A 20243-nucleotide genomic window follows, 5' to 3' on the forward strand; every position below is an offset into this window, starting at 1 on the left:
TGTATACAATTATTGGATCCTAGTGCATCTGCTCGAGCTACGCCCGTCTTTAGAAATATGTTTATGTAATCTGTACGCAGTCCAAAAAATTCCTACAGCCTTGTCACAAACTGGAAATGATTTAGTCAAGTGAAACCAATTGCTGGGCTAGTTGGTGCATTTCACAGAAAAGGAAAGATTCACAGCGCTAGCAAGTACGCACACATAAATAGACACACATAGAATGATAAAATAGACGCTGACTCCAACATTTTTCTTTTTCGAAACGACAGCAAAATGAAACGTATGTTTTTTTTAAGAAGTTTGGAGTCAGCGCCTGTCCTGTGTGTGTCTGTTTGTGAGTGTCTATTTTTTAGCGCTGTGAACCTTCCCTTTTCTGGAAATTATTGTATAAAATATCCATCCCAAAATTTATATCTGTGTGTTTATATCTTTTTGGAAGAAGCATCGTTTTGGTGAAAGGCACTTACTAGGTTAGCATCTGGTGTTACTTGACTAAATCATTTCCAGTTTGCGACAAGGTTGTAGGGCGTTTTTGAACTGCATACAGATCTTTTTTTTTTTTTAAGAAGTTTCATTTTGGTGTCCTTTCGAAACAGAAGATGGAGTCAGCGCCATTCTTGTGTGTGTGTGTGTATTTGTGAGTGTCTATTTGTTAGTGCTGTGAATCTATCCTTTTCTGGAAATTCTATAAAATATCCATCTCAAAATGTATATCTGTGTATCTACATTTATTTTTTAAAATTTCAAAATGTGATATGAACCAACTAGCCTAGCAATTATTTTTACTTGATTAAGTCATTTCCAGTTCACGACAAGGTGTAGCAATTTTTTGAACTGCATATAGAATTCTTTTTTTTTTTCAAGAAGTTTCATTGTGGTGTTTCGAAAAAAAAAAGATATTCAGTGCCTGTCCTATGTGTGTGTGTACTTGTTAGCGCTGTAAATCTTTTCTTTTCTGGAAATGATTGTATAAAATACCCATCCCAAAATTTTTACCTGGGTGTGGTATCATAATTCTATGAATGTTGCTTTGTGTTTAGCAAAGACAAAACAGCCTGTAAATCTGAAAGCACCGGAATATATGAAATTAAGGTAATAATTTTCTGTGGAATATAGGCGTGTTCAATAAACTGCGGACTTCATTATTTGAAAAAAAAAAAAACAATTTCATAAGTTCTAAGTCTTTATTGCTCCCTTTTATTGTCATTGAAGAAGTGGTTTTAAAATATGTCAATTCTGTAATACTTGCAGATCACTTTGCTATTGAATGGTGGAACTTTTGCCTCTGCATGGTTGTGAAAGAATTGAAAGCCACATTTCTGGGTGAGGCCAGTAAGTATAAATTTGCTATAAATTCATTTGTGCCTTCTAATTTAATTACTTTCTATGTTGCATTTTAGGACATCTACCCAGCATTGGAGTGCGTCCGGATGAACCCTGATGACGCCGACGCAATATATGCTGGGTTTGAAGATATCAAGGTCGAATGCTAGACATCATCGTGGGACTCACGCATGCCATTGAGAGCTACTGGATATTTAATGTCAGGCATTCAACGCGCAACGAAAACGTTTGCGCAGTGCTAGAGTATTTATGTAGCCTAAGAAGCTCATCGCCACTATGCATTTCTGCCATTGAAAAGGGCATAGCCACACTGCCTTTAAATACGAATAAAGTGAGTATTCGTTGTCCGCAAGTTTTGTCGTCATTGCTTGAAGACTGGTGCGAACAAGGGAAAATTAGTTAGCATCTTGTTTGTAGATCAGCTCAATGTTGCACCGAACTTGAAGCCGATGACAATTGACCACATATTACGAATAATACAATTAATTTTAATTACCAAATCTTTATTAAGATATTCAATATTTTCAGAAATAATTTACCTATCCATGCATATATTGGCTCCATACAGGTAGCAATTGATACTAGGTTTCTGCCGCAGGAAGCACTAGGACCTATGTAGTGAGAACCTCTAGGCCATGTAGTATTTTATACTAAAGAAAAGGTTGCACATTATACTACCTTTTCAATGGTAACCCATAATAAGAACTAGGTATATGTTGTAATAAGTACTACGACCTATGTAGTACGAATCTCTAGGTGCGGTAGTACTGCATACTACCTAGAAGGTAGCATATTCCACTACCCTTCAAAGGCAAACTATAATGCACCAAGGTGTTGGTATTCACTAACCTACTACTAAGTGGCGCTAGTACTGTTCACTAACTTCCTGGGGTAGTAAATTTCACTAGCTGTATTTTTACTACCTCGAGTTACTAAGAAGGTAATGATCTATGGGACAAGTAAAAGGTTAGTATTTACTTAGTGAATTCACCAACCTTTTTTTTAAGAGTGTATTCATACACCAACGGCTGGACTCAATTGTGGCAGCGGCGCGCGCTTTCATACAGCCTGCGCATTCGCCGCAGATATAATGGCAGCTCTTCTAGGCAAGCAGTGCTCTCTTCCCTGTGGAGGATTTACCCAACCCTGGTCACTCGCTTCTGTGGCGGCGCCCGGTGTGAACCTGCGTTCGCGCCTTCAAGCGTTCAAGTGTTCAGTTTACGGAGTGAGCGAAATACTTAGAGAAATTATGTAGTCTCAATTTTGTGTGCGCAAAAGCGGTGCAGTGTAGGCTCAGGCAACAGTATTATTTAGCACATTTTGATCGTAGTAATACTTACTTTGTCATATTTCTTACAGTGCGCAACATGTGCTAATTACCATCTGAATACAACAGTGATTTGGGTTATCAGTCTGCAGTAAGGCAAGTAGCAGCATACTATTGTAAGGTCAGTCCCATTATGCTGCACAAAAGCTGATTTTTTTTCTTCCTGCTGTAACTTTGTTTCCTTCATGGTATGAGGGGAACAGTCAAAAATGCATTGACATGGCTACAGAAGCACAGAATTTGTCACATCCGCATTTTTGGCCTCTCGGGCCTGTTCTGCCAGGCCTGTTTACAATTAGTGGCCGAGCAAGGAGGAGTACCTGTTTTGCCTACATGCATTATTTCAAATGATATGCCAGTGCGACTGCATCTTTTCGCTTTTGGGCACATTTCTGTCTGCTTCTGCACATGCACCGAAATTTCGAGCGCCTTCACGTGTCTGCAAGTCAGGCCTGTTTTAAGTTAGTGCAAATTAAAAAAAAAAAAAGGTAACCTGCTCTTATTGCACTTGTTGTGCACTTTGAACAGCGCATTCACTGTAACTGCTTTTCCTGTTCTGAGGCGTGCGCAACATCACATGGAAATAACAGGAGACATTCATCACCATTCTCATATAAGGATAGTAGGAAAGCCTTCCGACCCTTGTCTTTGCCTGCCACCTATGTTGCTAAACTCTGCGGCTAGTTTGTAACGAAGCTAACTTTATGACAATAGTTGAGCTTCTCAGCCACAGTGTGCTTTTGGTATTTCCTTCGGTCCGGACCCATACGTATGTTTTCTGCCACACATTTGAACTTTATTTCCTCTGAACGACGTGCACGATTTTCGAAGGATGGAGAACTCTGTTCCAATAATTTAGCTATATTTTATGCGAGTTTTTCCCTGGTTTTGGCTCTTCAGCATGCTGATGCACAGCCAGAGCTTGTAAGGATGGCTCACGGACGGCACACCTATCATCTATGACTCTCAGTACAGCGGCAAAAATCACTGCAGGTCGCTCTGAACGCTCAAGTTTATGACATCTCGTTGGCAAGAATCACAACCGGGTGAAAGTGCAGGCTTGCAGCCGCAGGCTTGGCCAGCCTCCGCTTTTTTTTTTTTCCAGCTTGTTGCACACCAAATGACTGCGTCACTGAGTAGACGCGTCAATGCCACACAGTGCCACGATTTCGCAGCTGTAGCAGACAGGAAGCACCCTCCATGCGTAGGTCGTAAAGAGCGCACCGTCGCCACTGGCAGTGGAAACTAGCAAAAAACGACTGGGAGATTGGTGGCTTAAAAACAGAGAAGTGACATAATGTTAGTAATGTAGAAACAAAAATGTAATAAATAGAATGATGGTTTAGTTAACCAATCTAAAGCAATAATTAAGATATAGGGAGAAAAATGAGCATGATATAGCTACTGCTACCACCCATTTCAAAGGGGACGCTCCTATATTCTATCCATCCATCCATCCATGTCACGTTCGCCACTCCGCGCGTAGCGGCCGCCGGGATAACGGAGGTACAGAGGAGGGCGCGGTTCTCTTCGGAGCTATTTTCACGAAAAGCAAGGCGCCCGTGTGCTGTGCGATGTTAGTGCACGTTAAAGAACCCCAGGTGGTCGAAATTTCCGGAGTCCTCCACTACGGCGTCTCTCATAGCCTGAGTTGCTTTGAGACGTTAAACCCCACAAACCAACCAACCAGCCTTTCTCGTCTCACCTTACCATCTCCGCACAAATTCCTTTCCCAGCACCACACATTTTTCTAACTCCAGCTTGTCTCGACCTCCTCCACCTTTGGACGTCCTCGCCGGCCGACTTCCTCCCCCCGCGTCACCATTGAAGTTGAACATCCGGCTCGGTGCTGAACAAAGCAGCCTGCCACTGCTGCGCACTGGTAAGATGCCAATAGGCAGGGGGCAAGCGTGCAGGGTAGGAGTATAGGATATCAGAGTAATCGACGTGAGAGCTGTCGTATAAACGACAGGCCGGCGAGGACGTCCAAAGGTGGAGGAGGTCGAGACAAGCTGGAGTTAGAAAAATGTGTGGTGCTGGGAAAGGAATTTGTGCGGAGATGGTATGCAATTGGTGCGATATTTAACAAAGAGGCTACTTATTCCAGGTGCTTAAACCGATCCCTGCAATTCCTTTACTATAGTCCTTTACGTCCCTTTGGAGACGCCATGCACGCTTGGGTATTCATTTGGAGCAGCGTGCTATGCTGGAATCGCTATTTCAAACTCTTTCAAGGTTTCAAAGGGAAGCTGAAGCGGTTATCAAATTGCATGAAATGCTGTGGTTGGGAAGAAAAGACCTCGAAAATCATGTGTAATTTTTTTTCTCGGTTCTGTCCGTTAGAACAGCCGCAATCGCCTTTTAAAAACCCGCGCGGACACGCCCCCGTCGCCTTCTAGAATTGAAAAGTGTGCCGTCTTCGGCGCGCGGAAATGGGAGCGACGTGGTCGCCGGAGCGATGAAAAGCGTAGGTGGCGCTGTCAGCCGTAGGAGCGCATCACAAGCGCGCGCGCCGCAGAGGAAACGCTTGGGGCGTCTGCTTCTGCGGCTCGTTTCCTGCGTGAATTTTGTTGCATCGCGTTGCTTCTCTGGCTGTTGTACTATGGCGCGTTGTTGAGCGAAGAGCGATCATTGGTCAAGCAGGAAAACACATGTTTGCAGAGAGCACAGTAACAGTTCCGTCCGTCTCGTATGACTCCCCCCCCCCCCCTCTTTTACTGAATGCTCTTTTCCTTCCTTTCGTTCTTTCTTCTTGCTCATTGCGCGCTCTTTCTGCTGCCTTCCCTATTCGAACCCTTCCCCTCGAAATACACTCAAAGCATGGTTTCCTAAGCAACAGCACCGCGAAAGGCCTTCGGGTAACTTAAGTTACCCGAAGGCCTTCCGCGGTGCTGTTGCTTAGGAAACCATGCTTTGACTGTATTGCAGTCCACAGTCGACCTGGTTGACTACTTATCTGCAAAATGCGGTTTTACATATGTTATCACATCGAGACTAAGCCAAGACCAACTAGAAAACCTCTTCGGCATCGTGAGGCAATTTAATGGCTGCAACGATCATCCCACGCCGGCTCAATTTTTAGTGCAAGGGTGGAAGAACGGGCTAGTTGGTAATTCATCTTGGAAATCAAATTAGCGCACTTCAAAACAAAGACACAGGAAGAGAACGACAACACAGCGCTGACTTCAACTGGTTTTTATTAGAGAGTGACACAATATATATATTGTCGCGGACGCCGGACGCACAGGACCGGAGCCGAGGGTAGCGTTGACCGGCGAAGCGTCGAGGAACCGCGGAGACGTGGAGCTTTCATTAGAGCTGAGTACAAGTAGTTTATTTACATGTTTACACGCTGGAGATTTCAGAAGGAAGCCCTCTCGAGATGTCGGACCCCCGGTTTTCTTCTCTTGGGTCTCCCTAGGTCCCTAGGCAGGGAAAAAGTTCATCTTTGGCACGGGCGAATCGCAAAGCGCGAGGTGACAGTTTGCGCACTGCATCACTGAGCCCCGCCCCGCACATTCTTGCACGTGTGCCACTACACTTTAACAAACACATCGCCAGTTCACAAGCGACCCCCCATCGTTCTATTCTCACGGCTGGCCTCTGTTTTTCTCCGTTCGGTCCGGCGCCCTGTGGGTCTCCCCCTCAGCAGCAAACACTTCAGCCAGCAGGCCAGACCTCGCGCGAAGCCGACGATGGCTTATCCCTCCGCAATTGTCCGACGTCGAGTACCGTAACCCGACACCGCGCGGCTCCGACGACGGTTGCTTGCTCCGCCGCCGCCCCTCTGTAGGTCATTAACAGGCCAGGCTCTTCTTGGGAAGTCAGGCCGTTTCTTCACAAAGCGACCAAATCGGCGCTTCGAAATGGCCATGGGAGAGGACAGCGGCTGTTGAGGCGTGCGTGCAGACCGGGTGGGCATCTGCAGACGAAGCTTGCTGAGATGCCCATGGAGCGCACTCCACGCAGACACACCAACGCCTTCTGAGCAATAAATTAGCTCGGACACAACAATATGTACGAAAAGTGGGCGTGAAAGAATTGATAACTGCTGAGTTTGCACGTTTTCTTTTTTTTTTAGTTCAGGAAAGATTAACGCAAATAGCATGCGTGAATTTGCTCGTCAGTTCGTCGGCAATATGTATCTTACATTGCCTGTATTTGTATTGCCGTTCCTTGACGACGGCCGCTTATTTCACAGGGAACTAGTTGTTTTGTTCATGAACATAATATGAACATACATTTAGACAAGCGTGTGGGAGCTAAAGCGCCTTCGGAGTCCGATTGAACTAGCGGTGACGGTTCACCCAGCTGTCTGCTCCGCGTTCACTGCGCTCCTCTAGGGTGCCTGGATGCTCTCTCTCGCCCATCCAGGCACCCTACGCTCCTCCTGCACACAGCGCCCTCTCTCCTGTCATCGCTGAAACGACCAGCTCGCCGGCTGCAGACGGCACACTTCTCAATTCTAGAACGCTATACCGGAAGCGCCGGGTTGGGGGATGGCAAAATTGGAGAGCTGGCGGAAGTGACGCCATTCACGGGGACCCGCGAGCCGGCCGGCCGTTCTGCCTGTCCCACATTGCTTGCTCCGCTGCGTCTCGCGCTTTGGCGTGGCGAACGACGATTCAACGCAATCATTTGCTAGTGCCTTTTGTTTTTTTTAGTTCGAGCGTTCTGTGTGGAGTGGGTGTAGCGACAAGTGGCCATCATGTTGTCGTTCTGCGCAGCATTCGGCTGCGCGAACACCTGCGGCCGGGACGATGTGGTGTTTCACACGTTTCCAAAGGACAAGAAACTTTCAGCGCGGTGGGTATCTGACGTGAAGAGGAAAAATTTCGTACCTATGAAATCAACTGTGTTGTGCTCGAACCATTTCCGTGACAGTGACTATTATCGGAGCTTGGGAACGATGCGGGCACTCGGAATTCCAATTAAATAAGCGCGACTGAAGCCCGGAGTCGTTCCGTCAGTGTTCCCGCACAACAATAACGCCTCGCCACCTCCAAGAGCGGCCTTCGCCAAAAGAAAGCGGCGGGAGGTAAGTGTTTAAGGTACCCTTGTGCCTGTCCGTGGTTTGCTTGTGTGGTTCAACGTTCCGCGAACTGACTAGAGCTATGTGGAGGACATAGTGGGTCGGGAAATATTTCTCCTGCCCGAATCTCCATACATCGGATATTACACAGGCGCCTTGCATCTGCTGTGGCGGGGCCAAATCCCTCTGCCTCGAAATTAGCGTCCTAGCAATCGGCACCCGAGGGCCATAACTGTATAGTGGATCGTGTGAACATATCCTGTGCGCCGCAGCGACCAGTCGGCGGCACGAGGCCCACCAGTTAATAAGGTGTGACTCGGCAGCCCGTCTGTTTTCTTTCGACGACATTCGTCAAAACAACCACTGAGCCACCGCGGTGGGACAGTATCTTTTTTTTTTTAATTGCGTGCTATCAGCGTTGTAGTACGCGGGGGTATATCTGTACAGCATAAAACTGAGACCTTTGGTCGGAGTTTAACTTTCGTATTCTCTCATTCACCCTCTGAACATATATCTGTCAAAATGCACCATATTGGTGCAGTGGCAGTAGTTTTCTGTGCTCGTTAGTAAAGTTGCACTCACGCTTGTGCTGTTGATCAGTATAAATCTGACTTCTTTTGAACAGAATCTTGCAACTACATTTTTCACAATGCAAAAAAACAAAGTGCAGGGAAGAGCACGTCTCAGGACAGTAAATTCCTTGAGGCTCCTAATCATTGGATGTGGTCTAAGGCACTGTGGTTATTGATACTAAAGAAAGAAAATGCTTTTGTCAGTGTTTTCATGAATTTTTATGTATTTATTCATAGTAGGCTGGCATTTGTGTTGTGCATATTTCATATTCTTTCAGGTCCTCGCAGAAATGCTCAAGAACACGCCTCCTGAAGAAGAAGCTACCACTTCACCCCCTTCGCCATGCGAAGAGAATGTAAAAATCAGGCTTACTGAGGCACAGGTCGTCTCAAAGGAAACTGCTGACAAAAGCCTGCAAGTTGTGGTGCGACCGCCAACAGTTTGCTATGCATCCACCGTGCTCTAAATAAATGAAAAACAAATGCTTTACCTCGCATGACTCGTGTAAGCATGCCGGCGTTTTGAATTCGATATTACGGGTGTCTGGTGTTTTGGCTGTTATGCAGCAGCCAGTAAGCAACAGCTTTTCGACGTGATTTAGTTTATTACCACTTGCACATCTACCTCGCAAAGATATGTAAAAACAAGCACCTATGCAAAACATACGTACCAGAGGAGATTTCCAACCCGTGAAAATGTCGCGGCGTCACTTTCTCCATCGGCGCACTCCGCGGCGTCGTTGGTTCCGCCGTTTTCTGCAGCCGCTGATGGCTCGAGCATATATGTCGAGAGTCCAAACTGTTCACTACTGCCCGCACTATCCATAATTTTCAAGACTAGGCCTTCCAGCCAACTGAAGCAACGCGCTAGCAACGCAGTACGCAGCAACGCCGTCGGTGCAGGCCGGAGACCCGCGGGACACCCATAGATGACGTCACGACGGTCCCGACCACTCACAGGCGACAGTGGCGTTCGCTCGGCGCCCTGAGGCGCTGGCGCGCGTTTTCTTCTAAAAAAGAACAGCTGTTTGCGTTTATTTAAGCCCTTTTTTAATGCGATATTGTTGTTCAGTGGACCAAAAACAACTAAATGCTGCCGAAAACTCAATTTCTTCGAAAGGTGCTTCAGCTTCCCTGCTGTCATATTAACATGTAACCAAAATTTGGTATCCTTCAAGTGGTGGCTTGTTCGTCCCTTTGAGACCTTGATTGGCAGGTGGCAAAGTAGAGACAAGAGGGATGATGAAAAGAAGGTAGGGGGCAGAGGGTGGAGAACGGGTACAATATGTGTCGCACTGTGATTTGTAGATTAGGTGGCACTACCTGCTTGCATGGTCGTAACCCATCAGCGACATCGATAACAGCAATGCTAACTCCTAGCACATACTCCCCTGAAAGATCGTATTGATTGTCTATACTTTTTCTTGGACAAGTTCTTCTGAATGTCTCGTAGGATGTCACTGTTAAGATTTTTGTACGGCCCCTGAAGGCTAGGTGTTGCTCCAAAGCACCTTCTCCAGTGTTTCTGCAATGGGCACAAAACTGGACTCCATTCCACTCGTGAAATATGGAGGAGTCTCTATGACCGGTTATCATTGTACAGTAGAACCCTGCTATAGTAAAGTGAAACTGAGGTCCCATCATATAGTAAGGGTGCGTTTGGTAAAACTAGGTTATACTAAACAAAGTCTGGCCGCGGCGTCGACTTCCCACGAAATGACATTGCTGCACATGCATTACTTAGAATCGCAAGGAATTTTTTTTTCTTAAAAAGAAATTTGTGCTTATTTTTTTTATGGTTTTACCGCTAGGCTCATCAGAACTGAGAAGCAGCCAACTTTAAGGCCTTGGAGTCGTGAGGGAAAGCATACAGCGCGTAGGGGGAAAAAAGTAAAGCTGACTACAAACACAAAAAGAAGACGGCCGGTCACTTAAAGATAGAGTAAAAGTGCAGCAAGAAAAAGGGAAGCGAAGAAACGGCCGAACATTCACACAACACTGTTCAGCACGAAGGAGGAGTGGCAAGAATTGGAGGCGTGGCTTGTGCGGTTTTGCAGTGCTGGACTGTCGCACATTTTTCATCTATTGCCTCTTAAAAGAAGGAAACAGCGGAAGATGATGCCGCGCTCACGCAATGCTTTGGTTCTCAGCTGAAATCAAGCTCGGCTGCACTCGTATCTATGTTGCATTCATGCTAAACAGGTCCTTCTACAAGCTGTAAAAAAAATGAAACAGGAAATGGCACAGAGACGATAAGACAGAGATGGAAGGCATTTTAGAGTGTTCTATTCATAAAGCAGACTTAAATTACGAGATAGTATCTTCAGGACCATGTCATCACTAACAACTGATATCACTGATCACTAACTAACTGAGTAAGATTTTGGCCGGTCCCGGTGACTTTACTATAATGGGGTTCTACTGTACTTATCAGTTCGCAAAGAGCACTTCCTGGCAGAAGGGCAGCTCAATACTGTTAATGTGGAAAACCACTCACCACTCTGCTCGTGCTCAAACTGAAACCCACATCTGAATTTGAATATGCTTCCTGCAGGAACGACCTTTAGTCTGCATCTCAAGTGAGCATGCGGGGTTATTGATGCTCATTTTTATTTTTTGTAACCACAATCTCGAGCAGACAAATTCGCCAAAGCTGGCAGCGCTGGTTGTGTATACGTTTGCCGCTGGCTCAAGCCTGCACTGCAGTGAAGTGCAGGCACAGAGCTACGCTGGAGAAGAGCATAGGCGTTCAAATTGCGAATTGCCCGAGTCAAAAATAATTCCATTTACGCTTCCGGGAAAAAAAAAACAAAAATGCTAGAGTGGCCCTGCGCAATATAATACCATTTACCAGCTACTCTCTAGAGTGACTTTCTGTTAGCTAGTGCCAAGTTGCTGTATATCTGGCAGAACCACATGAATGGTTTGTGGGGTTTAACGTCCCAAAGCGACTCAGGCTATGAGAGACGCTGTAGTGGAGGACTCCGGAAATTTGGACCACCTGGGGTCCTTTAACGTGCACTGACATTCCACAGCACACTGTCGCCTTGCTTTTCGCCTCCATCGAAAAGCGGTCGCCGAGGCCAGGATTCGATCCCGCATTCTCAGGAAGCGCCCTAACCACTGCGCCAACCCGGCGGGGTAAAAAATAATCTGATTTATTTATAGGAAGGGAAAGGCACGGTAACTGTCTCACTTGTGTTCTGTGGACACCGCAACCGCGCCGTAAGGGAAGGGAGGAAGATGGGAGTGAAAGTGGAAAGATAGAAGGAGGAGCCGTAGTGGAGGGCTACGGAGTAATTTCGACCACCTGGGGATCTTTACCGTGCGCTGACATCGCACAGCACACGGACGCCACTTCGTTTCGCCTCCATCGAAACGCAGCCGCCGAGGTCGGGTTCGAACCCGGGTACGCCCGGCGGGGTAACACATGAATGTGTCATGACAAACACAAAATAACATAAAAGGAACAGCCAAGGTCGCAATGAGCGACTGCAGGTGACAAATGCATCGGTCCCTGGTACTCGTGCCTTTTTAACATCACACTATGCAGCACTGAACTGAATGCTCATACGAGCGAAAAGTAAAAACTCTAGGGGCACTTTGGACCACTAAAGAGCAATGAGGTGAAAGCCTTTATTGCACGGTGGTCTGATGCCCTCCACTATGGCACCACCTCCCTCGTTTTCCTCATGGCTGGATTCAGGTGTTCGTGGAGAAGTGTGAGATACTACGCCTTTTCTTTCCTGTAAACCAATTTGAAGTGCTGCTGATGCTTGCTGTACTGCGTCTGCCTTTGTATGCTGTGTCATGTGGCGTTTGAGCAAACGCCAAATGAAAGGCGCTGCACTGACGACTGGATCGGGTTAACCTTCACATGTGCTCGAGTCGCCTGGTAACGTCATGACTGAATGTGATGTCATGATGGTGTAAGTTTCGGCCATGACATCATAGTAATCTCTGTCATTATCATCAATGTCACTAACTATCATGATCAATCAGTATCTATCACTAACTTCTTCACTGACAGATTTAAAGGTAAACAGCACAACCATGCAACTGCTCGCAAGACTCCAATGACAGCTCTCGCATGTTGGAATGGGGACGGAGGAAAGCAGTGGCAATGTGAGGGGCAAGTATGTATTTCCTGGGGCGGCTGTGCTGCGCAGACAGAGCGGGGACATACGTGAAGACACAGGTGCCTTCACGGCCAGTCAGGCTCAAGCAATTCCCAGGCGAGGTGTCTCTGGCCACCCTCCTAACACCTCTCATAACCATGTTGCGCGAACTGCAGCGGGGATGGTGGAGGCTGCTGCCACAGTTGCTCTAACAGTGCAATTGCAAAATGTTTTTTCCCAAGTTTATGGTTACGAGAAATGGGGGTTTACTGTAAACATTCCCACGGTGATTTCACTTATATGTACTCCTTATTTTGGTTTCCACTCTTCTTCACGCAAAAATTTCACAGAACCAAGAAATAAAACTGCAGACCTGTCGTAGTTAGGTTATAACTGGGTTTAAATGTATTCAGTGTGGTAATCACCGATAGATTAAGAGGAAACCTAGACTTTAATGAACAAAAAGGCCAGGCTGGATTTCAGGCACACCACTTGACCACAGCCGATGTTCACGGCACCAATCAGATGAAAGAGGAACCACAGAATATACAGTATTTAGAGTAAACAATTCCGTAATGAATATATGATGTGAGGGAAGAGTTTGTGTCGAGAATAAAAACAAAAAAATTCTGTCACGATTCCAACACAAGCTCACGATTATAACATGAAATCGTAACATTAAAGGCAACCATAGCTGGGGATGTGACAATAAAGGAGACTGCATTTAAAAATCCAAAAGAAAAGTATCCGAGTGGTTTATTCACTGTCACTACTCGTTTCCCCCCTCTTGATTAGACACGATTTGCTAAGCACTACATGCTTTCTTCTCTCGCTTAGAATCCCGCATCTCTCCCTGCATGTTTTGCCCATTGGCCATGATGTAATGATATTAAACAGGAGAGCTCGAACCCTCAATAACTACAGCTTTTTATTATTTTTTTCACTTCCACCTTTTGGTCTTTCTCTATGGTTACTTTTTTTTTTACCGTTGCCTCATTTTACAGCCTCGAAGTTGCCGGAAATTTGCCTTCTCTTCGCAACTGGCTTGCTTGGTGGTAAAGCTATCTTGATGACCAGCAAAAAAAGTAAAAGTGTTAAATTCAGATATTGCTTCTGAACACAGCATGAAGTGCTGTTTCAGTGATGCAATTTCTAAAGAAAGTAACTCGTGCTATAATCGTATAAATACGGTAAGCAACCCCTACATACAACCTGCTTATATTACAAGCATTTGATTTAGTCTAAGCATCAATCATGTATGCATTACATAACCATGGCATAGGAAAGGCATATGTAGAAACGCTATAATGGTATATGGAAACCGCACAGCAGCCACAAGTCTTCTGCACAAAAAGCTAACCCTGATCAGGAATGGCGGTAGTTCCCCCCCCCCCCCACCCCCCCCCCATAGTTCATCCTGTGGTTACAGAATAGGTATTCAGCTCTAACCGAGGATGGCGACATTATCCTAGAAGCAAGGATCAATAATTTCAGAGATATCATTACTGAGTGCGCGGTAGAAGTAGGCGGTAGGATAGTTAGAGAGGATACCGGTAAGCTGTCTAAGGAGACGAAAGATTTGATTAAGAAACGCCAGAGTATGACAGCTTCCAATCCAACAGACCAGATCGAATTGGCTGAGATATCAAAGCTAATCAATAAGCGCAAGGTGGCCAATATAAGGAAGTATAACATGGAGAAAATTTAGCATGCTGTAAAGAACGGGGAAAGCTTTAAAGCGGTAAAGAAGAAATTGGCCATAGGCAAAAACCAGATGTATGCGATAAGGGACAAGGCGGGAAACGTCATCACGAATATGGACAAGATAGTCAAAGTAGCCGAGGAGTTCTATACACATCTCTACAGTAGCCAAAGTAGTCAGGACCGTAATGAGATATCCGGTAGGGAAAAACAGTCAGACGTTCCATCAGTGACGAAAGACGAGGTCAAGAAAGCACTAGAAACTATGAAAAGGAGGAAATCAGCTGGAGAGGATCAGCTAACTACAGATTTGCTGAAGGACGAGGGGGATATCGTGCTAGAAAAACTGGCCACCCTGCATACGCAGTGCCTGGTGTCATCGACGGTATCGGAACCATGGAAGAATGCAAACATTATCCTCATTCATAAGAAAGGGGATGCTAAGGACCTTAAAAATTACAGACCAATCAGCTTACTGTCTGTTACGTATAAGGTGTTTACTAAGGTAATCGCTAATAGAATCAGGGCAACCTTAGACTCCAATCAAGCAAAGTATCAAGCAGGGTTTCGGAAACGGTACTCTACTATCGATCATATCCATACCATCAATCAGGTGATAGAGAAATGCTCGGAATATAACCAGCCCTTATACATAGCATTCATTGATTACGAAAAAGCACTTCACTCAGTTGAAACCTCGGCGGCGATGCAGGCATTGCGAAATCAGGGGGTAGACGAGCCGAACGTGAAAGTGCCGGAAGTCACTGCACAGCAACCATAGTTCTGCATAAAGAAAGTAACAAAATTCTGATAAAGAAAGGTGTTAGGCAAGGAGACACAATCTCCCCAGTACTATTCACAGCTTGCTTAGAGGAAGTATTCAGAGACTTGGAATGGGAGCAGTTATGGATAAGGGTAGATGGAGAATACCTCAGTAATCTGCGATTTGCTGATCACATTGCCTTGGTAAGCAACTCGGGGATGAACTGCAAATAATGATTGATGACCTAGACAGGAAAAGTAGAAAGGTAAGCTTGAAAATCAATATGCAGAAGACTCCTAAGTGCAGCTGCCGACTATAGCTGTTAACAATGTTGCGTCATAGGCTTAAAAGCAGAGCTTATGTGTATCCCTGACATATATCGCACCAAGTAGTGAAACACAAGCGATCTTTGTCTGAAGAATGATGGCAGCCACCGACTTCCGCGAGAGGACGCGACGTTGAACAGGGATGTACAGGTTAGCCATGCAGGCGCTGAAATTAAAGGTGCAAGCATGGGTAGAAAGTAACAAGATGCTCGGAGAGGCGCTTAGATGATAGCCTGTGCGTGCTTACCCGATGCATCGAAATATCTAGAGTGGAAAATAGATCCTTTGTATTTGGCCTTCCTGGACACAAACGGGGCGTACGACAACGTAAGCAGGGAACTCCTGTGGAACATATTAAAAGAAAAAGGTATCGGTTATGAGATAATAGAGTTCTTACAGGAACTATACCGGGATAACAAAGTAGATATTACCTGGAGAGGGATAAGAAGTACGCAAGATGTCAAAGTATGCAAAGGATTAAGACAAGGCTGTCCTCTATCAAGGTTGCTGTTCATGCATTATATGATAAACCTGGAACAAGAGGATACAAGACAGCAACCTAGGTTTTAACCTATCATATAGATTAGGTGGAAAGGCGGTCTATACCGCCTCCCCGGTTTGATGTATGCAGACGATATTGTGCTATTAGCTGAGAGTCTGGAAGAATTGCAAGAATTGTTAACTATTGCGGAGACGAAGGGGACGCTCTCGCTTCAGTTTCAGCGCAGTTAAGTCGGGTCTGATGATTTTCAACGGCTCAACTGATCAGGGTGTTAAAATACAAGGCCATGAAATACCTAGAGTAGCAGAATATAAATATCTGGGGGTATGGGTAAACGAAGGATTGGCATACATTGGAAAGCATGAGCAATCACTTAAGGCAAAAGGGCGAAGGAATGCCGGGATAATGAAGCATAAGGCATTGTGGGGATACAATAGGTATGAGGTTTTGAGGGGTATTTGGAAAGGAATTACGGTGCTCGGACTTACTTTCGGAAATGCGGTTTTTAGCCTAAAATCAGAGGTACAGTCGACATTAGAAATAAATCAGAGATCCGTTGGACGATTTGCACTAGGTGCCCACGGCAAAACTACAAATGAGGCGGTACAGGGAGATATGGGCTGGGCATCATTCGAAGTACAGGAAGCTCAGAGTAAAATATTATATGAGGAACGCCTGAGGAAATTAGACAGTAACAGATGGGCAGCTAGAGTATTTAAATACCTGTACTTATAAAGCGTTGACTCACAATGGAGGAAAAGAACTAGGAAACTAACTAGTAAGTACGCTAGTCACAAGGACGGAGAAATACAGAGCATTAAGCAACAGGTGAAAAACACAGAAGGTAAAAACTGGAGAAACTCGATGGAAAAGAAACAGAGTGTGGAATTATATCGAAAGTGGAAAATGCAGATCAGGAAGGAAGATTTCTTTGATAACTCAAGAGGCAGTGCCCTACTTTTTGAAGCTAGATCAGTGTGCCTTAGAACACGCAGCTACAAAAAGAAATTTAACAATGTGCTGTATATGGTACCTCCAGTGAAACAATGACCATATTATACTCGAATGTAATGGTATCCATCCGGTAGATTATGCAGGCGCAATCCCTGTTCCTGAAGCTCTGGGGCACGGTGGAAGAAAGAGAGGTGCTACTACTACGACGGCGCGGCCGCGCTGCAGCGAGCGCGCGGCCGCTTAGTGTGATCAGAAGAGAGGGCAGCCGCGAGGGTCAGCACGTGTTCTGGGGGCCATCCTCTCCGCCGCTTCTGCTGGCGTGCCTATGAAGCACCGGCGCGGGCGCTTATAATTTCGCACTTAAATCAGCAATAAAAGGTCTTAACTCTTAGATATTTATTTTGCGATATTTACACCCCAACTTCTGAGCAGATAGAAACCTTCGTAACGCTGACTAAACAAATAACTCCATTTCCGAGCAAACAGAGACGCGTCGTCTGCTTGAGCGGACGACACGCTGCGCTCACCGCTCCGGACCACCCATCAGGCGCGCTTCTAGCGGATTGTGGCCACGTCTGGCCAATTAAAGAGAAGCTTCATGACATCATGCCGCCGGTGCAACACCTCTTGGGTAGCTGTTCAACGCATGTGAAATGAAGGTTCGCTATTCTATCCGCCCCTTGTTCGCATCGCAACCAGACGCCGATTGCATGGCGGTGAAGGAAGAAAGATTAAAGCGCTGTCGGGGAGGTTTGAGCGCCCGCTTTATCCCCGTGGGCGCGACACCGTTGCCACACGAGAAACAGCGCTGCGCCTATTTGAACGTGGCGCTCCAATGGCAAAGTGAAGTATCGAACACAAAAAAGCAAAGCTATCTGTAGCCGGATGCGCGTGTCTATCTCAGACGACGGCTACCGCACTGTCAGACTGGGGCTTTTGCCGAGCGTTCGATCTGCCGTTCACACTTCTTGCAGGCATGCAAGCCTGGGCTGCATGAAAGAAACAAAGAAACTGTGCACAGGAATGAAGGCAATGTGCGTCGTCGAATGATTAAAGTAAACGACTGCAGCTAAGAAACATTCTATTTTAATGAGGGAATTCTCCATGACCTTCACAATTTCTTCGTTTCACTAGTAATATTTGGAATACGTTGCTTGCTCATTGAACTTTATCGTATTTTTGCGCAATCTGTGTTTTGGTGAAGGTAAGACTCAAAAAACATCTCTGTGCTGCCCGATGCCACAAGCGCATCAGGAACACCACGCGTACGAATTTCCGAATCATTCACTACGCTGTCTGCCAGATAATTTGCAACGCCAAGACATAAATGACAAAATACAATATTATGCCACATTGAAAAACGGTGTGCGATTCACAAATGTCGTAGAATCTTGAATCCTGCTTCGTGCACTGAGACTTGTGCAAGGGCGTTATTGGAGTGGCCGTAATTACTAGCGCAACTAAATTATGCAATATCTTATATTGAAACATTATGTAAATATAAGCTTTCGCAGTTTGATACATAAGTATGCTGAGAACAGTGTGTGGAAGATTGCCGCTCTATCACAAACGTTTTTCGAGACAAAGGCCTGCAAAATAGGCAAAATTTCATTTCCAGGCCCAATTTTGCCCCGCCGCGTGGTGCAGTTGATAAGATGCCCGACTGCTGTGCCGGAGCACCCTGGTTCGATCCCGACAGCCGACGGCTGCGTTTCGATGGAGGCGAAAAGAAGAGGCGTCCGTGTGATGTCAGATACCCAGGTGATCGAAATTACTCCTTAGCCCTCCACTGCGGCACCTTTTTCTCTCTTTCCGCTTTCACTCCCACACTCCTCCCTTCCCTTCAGGTGTCCACAGAACATTTGTGACAGATACTATGCCTTCCCTTTCCTGTGAAAACTAATTATTTTATTTTAGGAGATTTCATAAAAACAGACTAGGTGATTCTTACAAATCTGGTGAAAAGGAGTAGCCGGAACCGCTGTGCGCCACCAAATTCTCCTTTATTGTTCACATCAATAAAAAAATCTGCACCCCCCCTCCCCCCCCCCCCCCAAAAAAAAAGCAATTATCTGAATACAAACAAAAGCATGCATATTTTTAGTCAGACCATTTCCAGCTACCTTGCTTTATTATAATTTCTGTAATCAGTCTAATCAATAACCAAAGTTGGCAAAAACAACAGAAAACATAAGCGCGGCACTCCACTTCGTTATTATTAATTTCCTATGCCCCGAAAAAGAAAAAAAAAATTGGCAGCACATCCAATTGCAGATATCTTCTTTCCAGTCATTGGGCAACAGTATATCAAAATTTTAAAATCAATTTATAAGGTCGGCCGACCATCCTTTGTTTGATCGTACATGGAATCGCCTTATAGCATCCTACCTTCAAATTGGGCTGTAATGCAAGACAGGCACGTGTAATGGCAATAAAAAGAAATGCGAGCAAAGGCACGCCTACGGGTTCCGCTGTTTAAATTTCTTGCGTCATGTTTACATTTGGGTTGCATAAAAAGCCTTCTACAATTGTCCGCAATGCAATTAATCGGGACATTTGCGTGTCTTTGCTATCAACCGGAAAAAAAATGAACGGCGAGAAAAAATTCAAATCGTGGAGTGCGCGAACGCAACTCTGTTCGTTTTTTTTTTTTTTTTTTTTTTTTTTTTTTCAGCGCGACAGTATCTGGAACTTTGCACATGTTGGCAGCTGTGAAGGCTCCCATAGTCCTCTTGCACCCCTTTGGATGCTCTTTACGCATCGCTCACTCGCGTTTGTCGTAAACAGCAGAGCTGCATAGCAATTACGGAATTATTCATGCAATCCCGAGTCGAATTATAACCTAGAAAATGGGCAGAAATATAGAGGTACATAATTCCAACAAAAAAAAAAAAATTGTTTCAAGCAGGCGAACGCCCCTATGTGTCAAAAACAAGCGCCCGTCCTAGACGCGCCCATTGAAACGCCAGCGAAACGAGCGAAGAGACAAGCTGGATAACCTGGTTAACCAATCTAAAGCAATAATTAAGATATAGGGAGAAAAATGAGCATGATATAGCTACTGCTACCACCCGTTTCAAAGGGGACGCTCCTATATTCTATCCATCCATCCATCCATGCCACGTTCGCCACTCCGCGCGTAGCGGCCGCCGGGATAACTGAGGTACAGAGGAGGGCGCGGTTCTCTTCGGAGCTATTTTCACATGCTATGCAATTGGTGCGATATTTAACAAAGAGGCTACTTATTCCAGGTGCTTAAACCGATCCCTGCAATTCCTTTACTATAGTCCTTTACGTCCCTCTGGAGACGCCATGCACGCTTGGGTATTCATTTAGAGCAGCGCGCTATGCTGGAATCGCTATTTGAAACTCTTTCAAGGTTTCAAAGGGAAGCTGAAGCGGTTATCAAATTGCATGAAATGCTGTGGTTGGTAAGAAAAGACCTCGAAAATCATATGTGTAAATTTTTTCTCGATTCTGTCCGTTAGAACAGCCGCAATCGCCTTTTAAAAACCCGCGCGGACACGCCCCCGTCGCCTCCGGAAGCGCCGGATTGGAGGATGGCAAAATTGGAGAGCTGGCGGAAGTGACGCCGTTCACG

General features: G+C 45.6%; 1 protein-coding gene across 1 annotated transcript in view; it reads left to right on the top strand.

The window, feature by feature from the left end:
* LOC146187755 (uncharacterized) overlaps positions 1-20243 on the top strand; it is a 33578-nt gene that overhangs the window by 11208 nt on the left and 2127 nt on the right. Inside the window, exon 4 of the mRNA XM_084603523.1 lies at positions 18261-18403. Within this exon, the coding sequence (XP_084459649.1) occupies positions 18359-18403 (45 nt within the window). The 5' untranslated portion in view covers positions 18261-18358. The remainder of the gene's footprint in view (positions 1-18260; positions 18404-20243) is intronic.

The sequence above is a fragment of the Amblyomma maculatum genome, chromosome 5 (assembly GCF_055883805.1).
Source record: "Amblyomma maculatum isolate TAMU_Amacu chromosome 5, ASM5588380v1, whole genome shotgun sequence".
In the NCBI taxonomy this organism is placed as follows: domain Eukaryota; kingdom Metazoa; phylum Arthropoda; class Arachnida; order Ixodida; family Ixodidae; genus Amblyomma; species Amblyomma maculatum.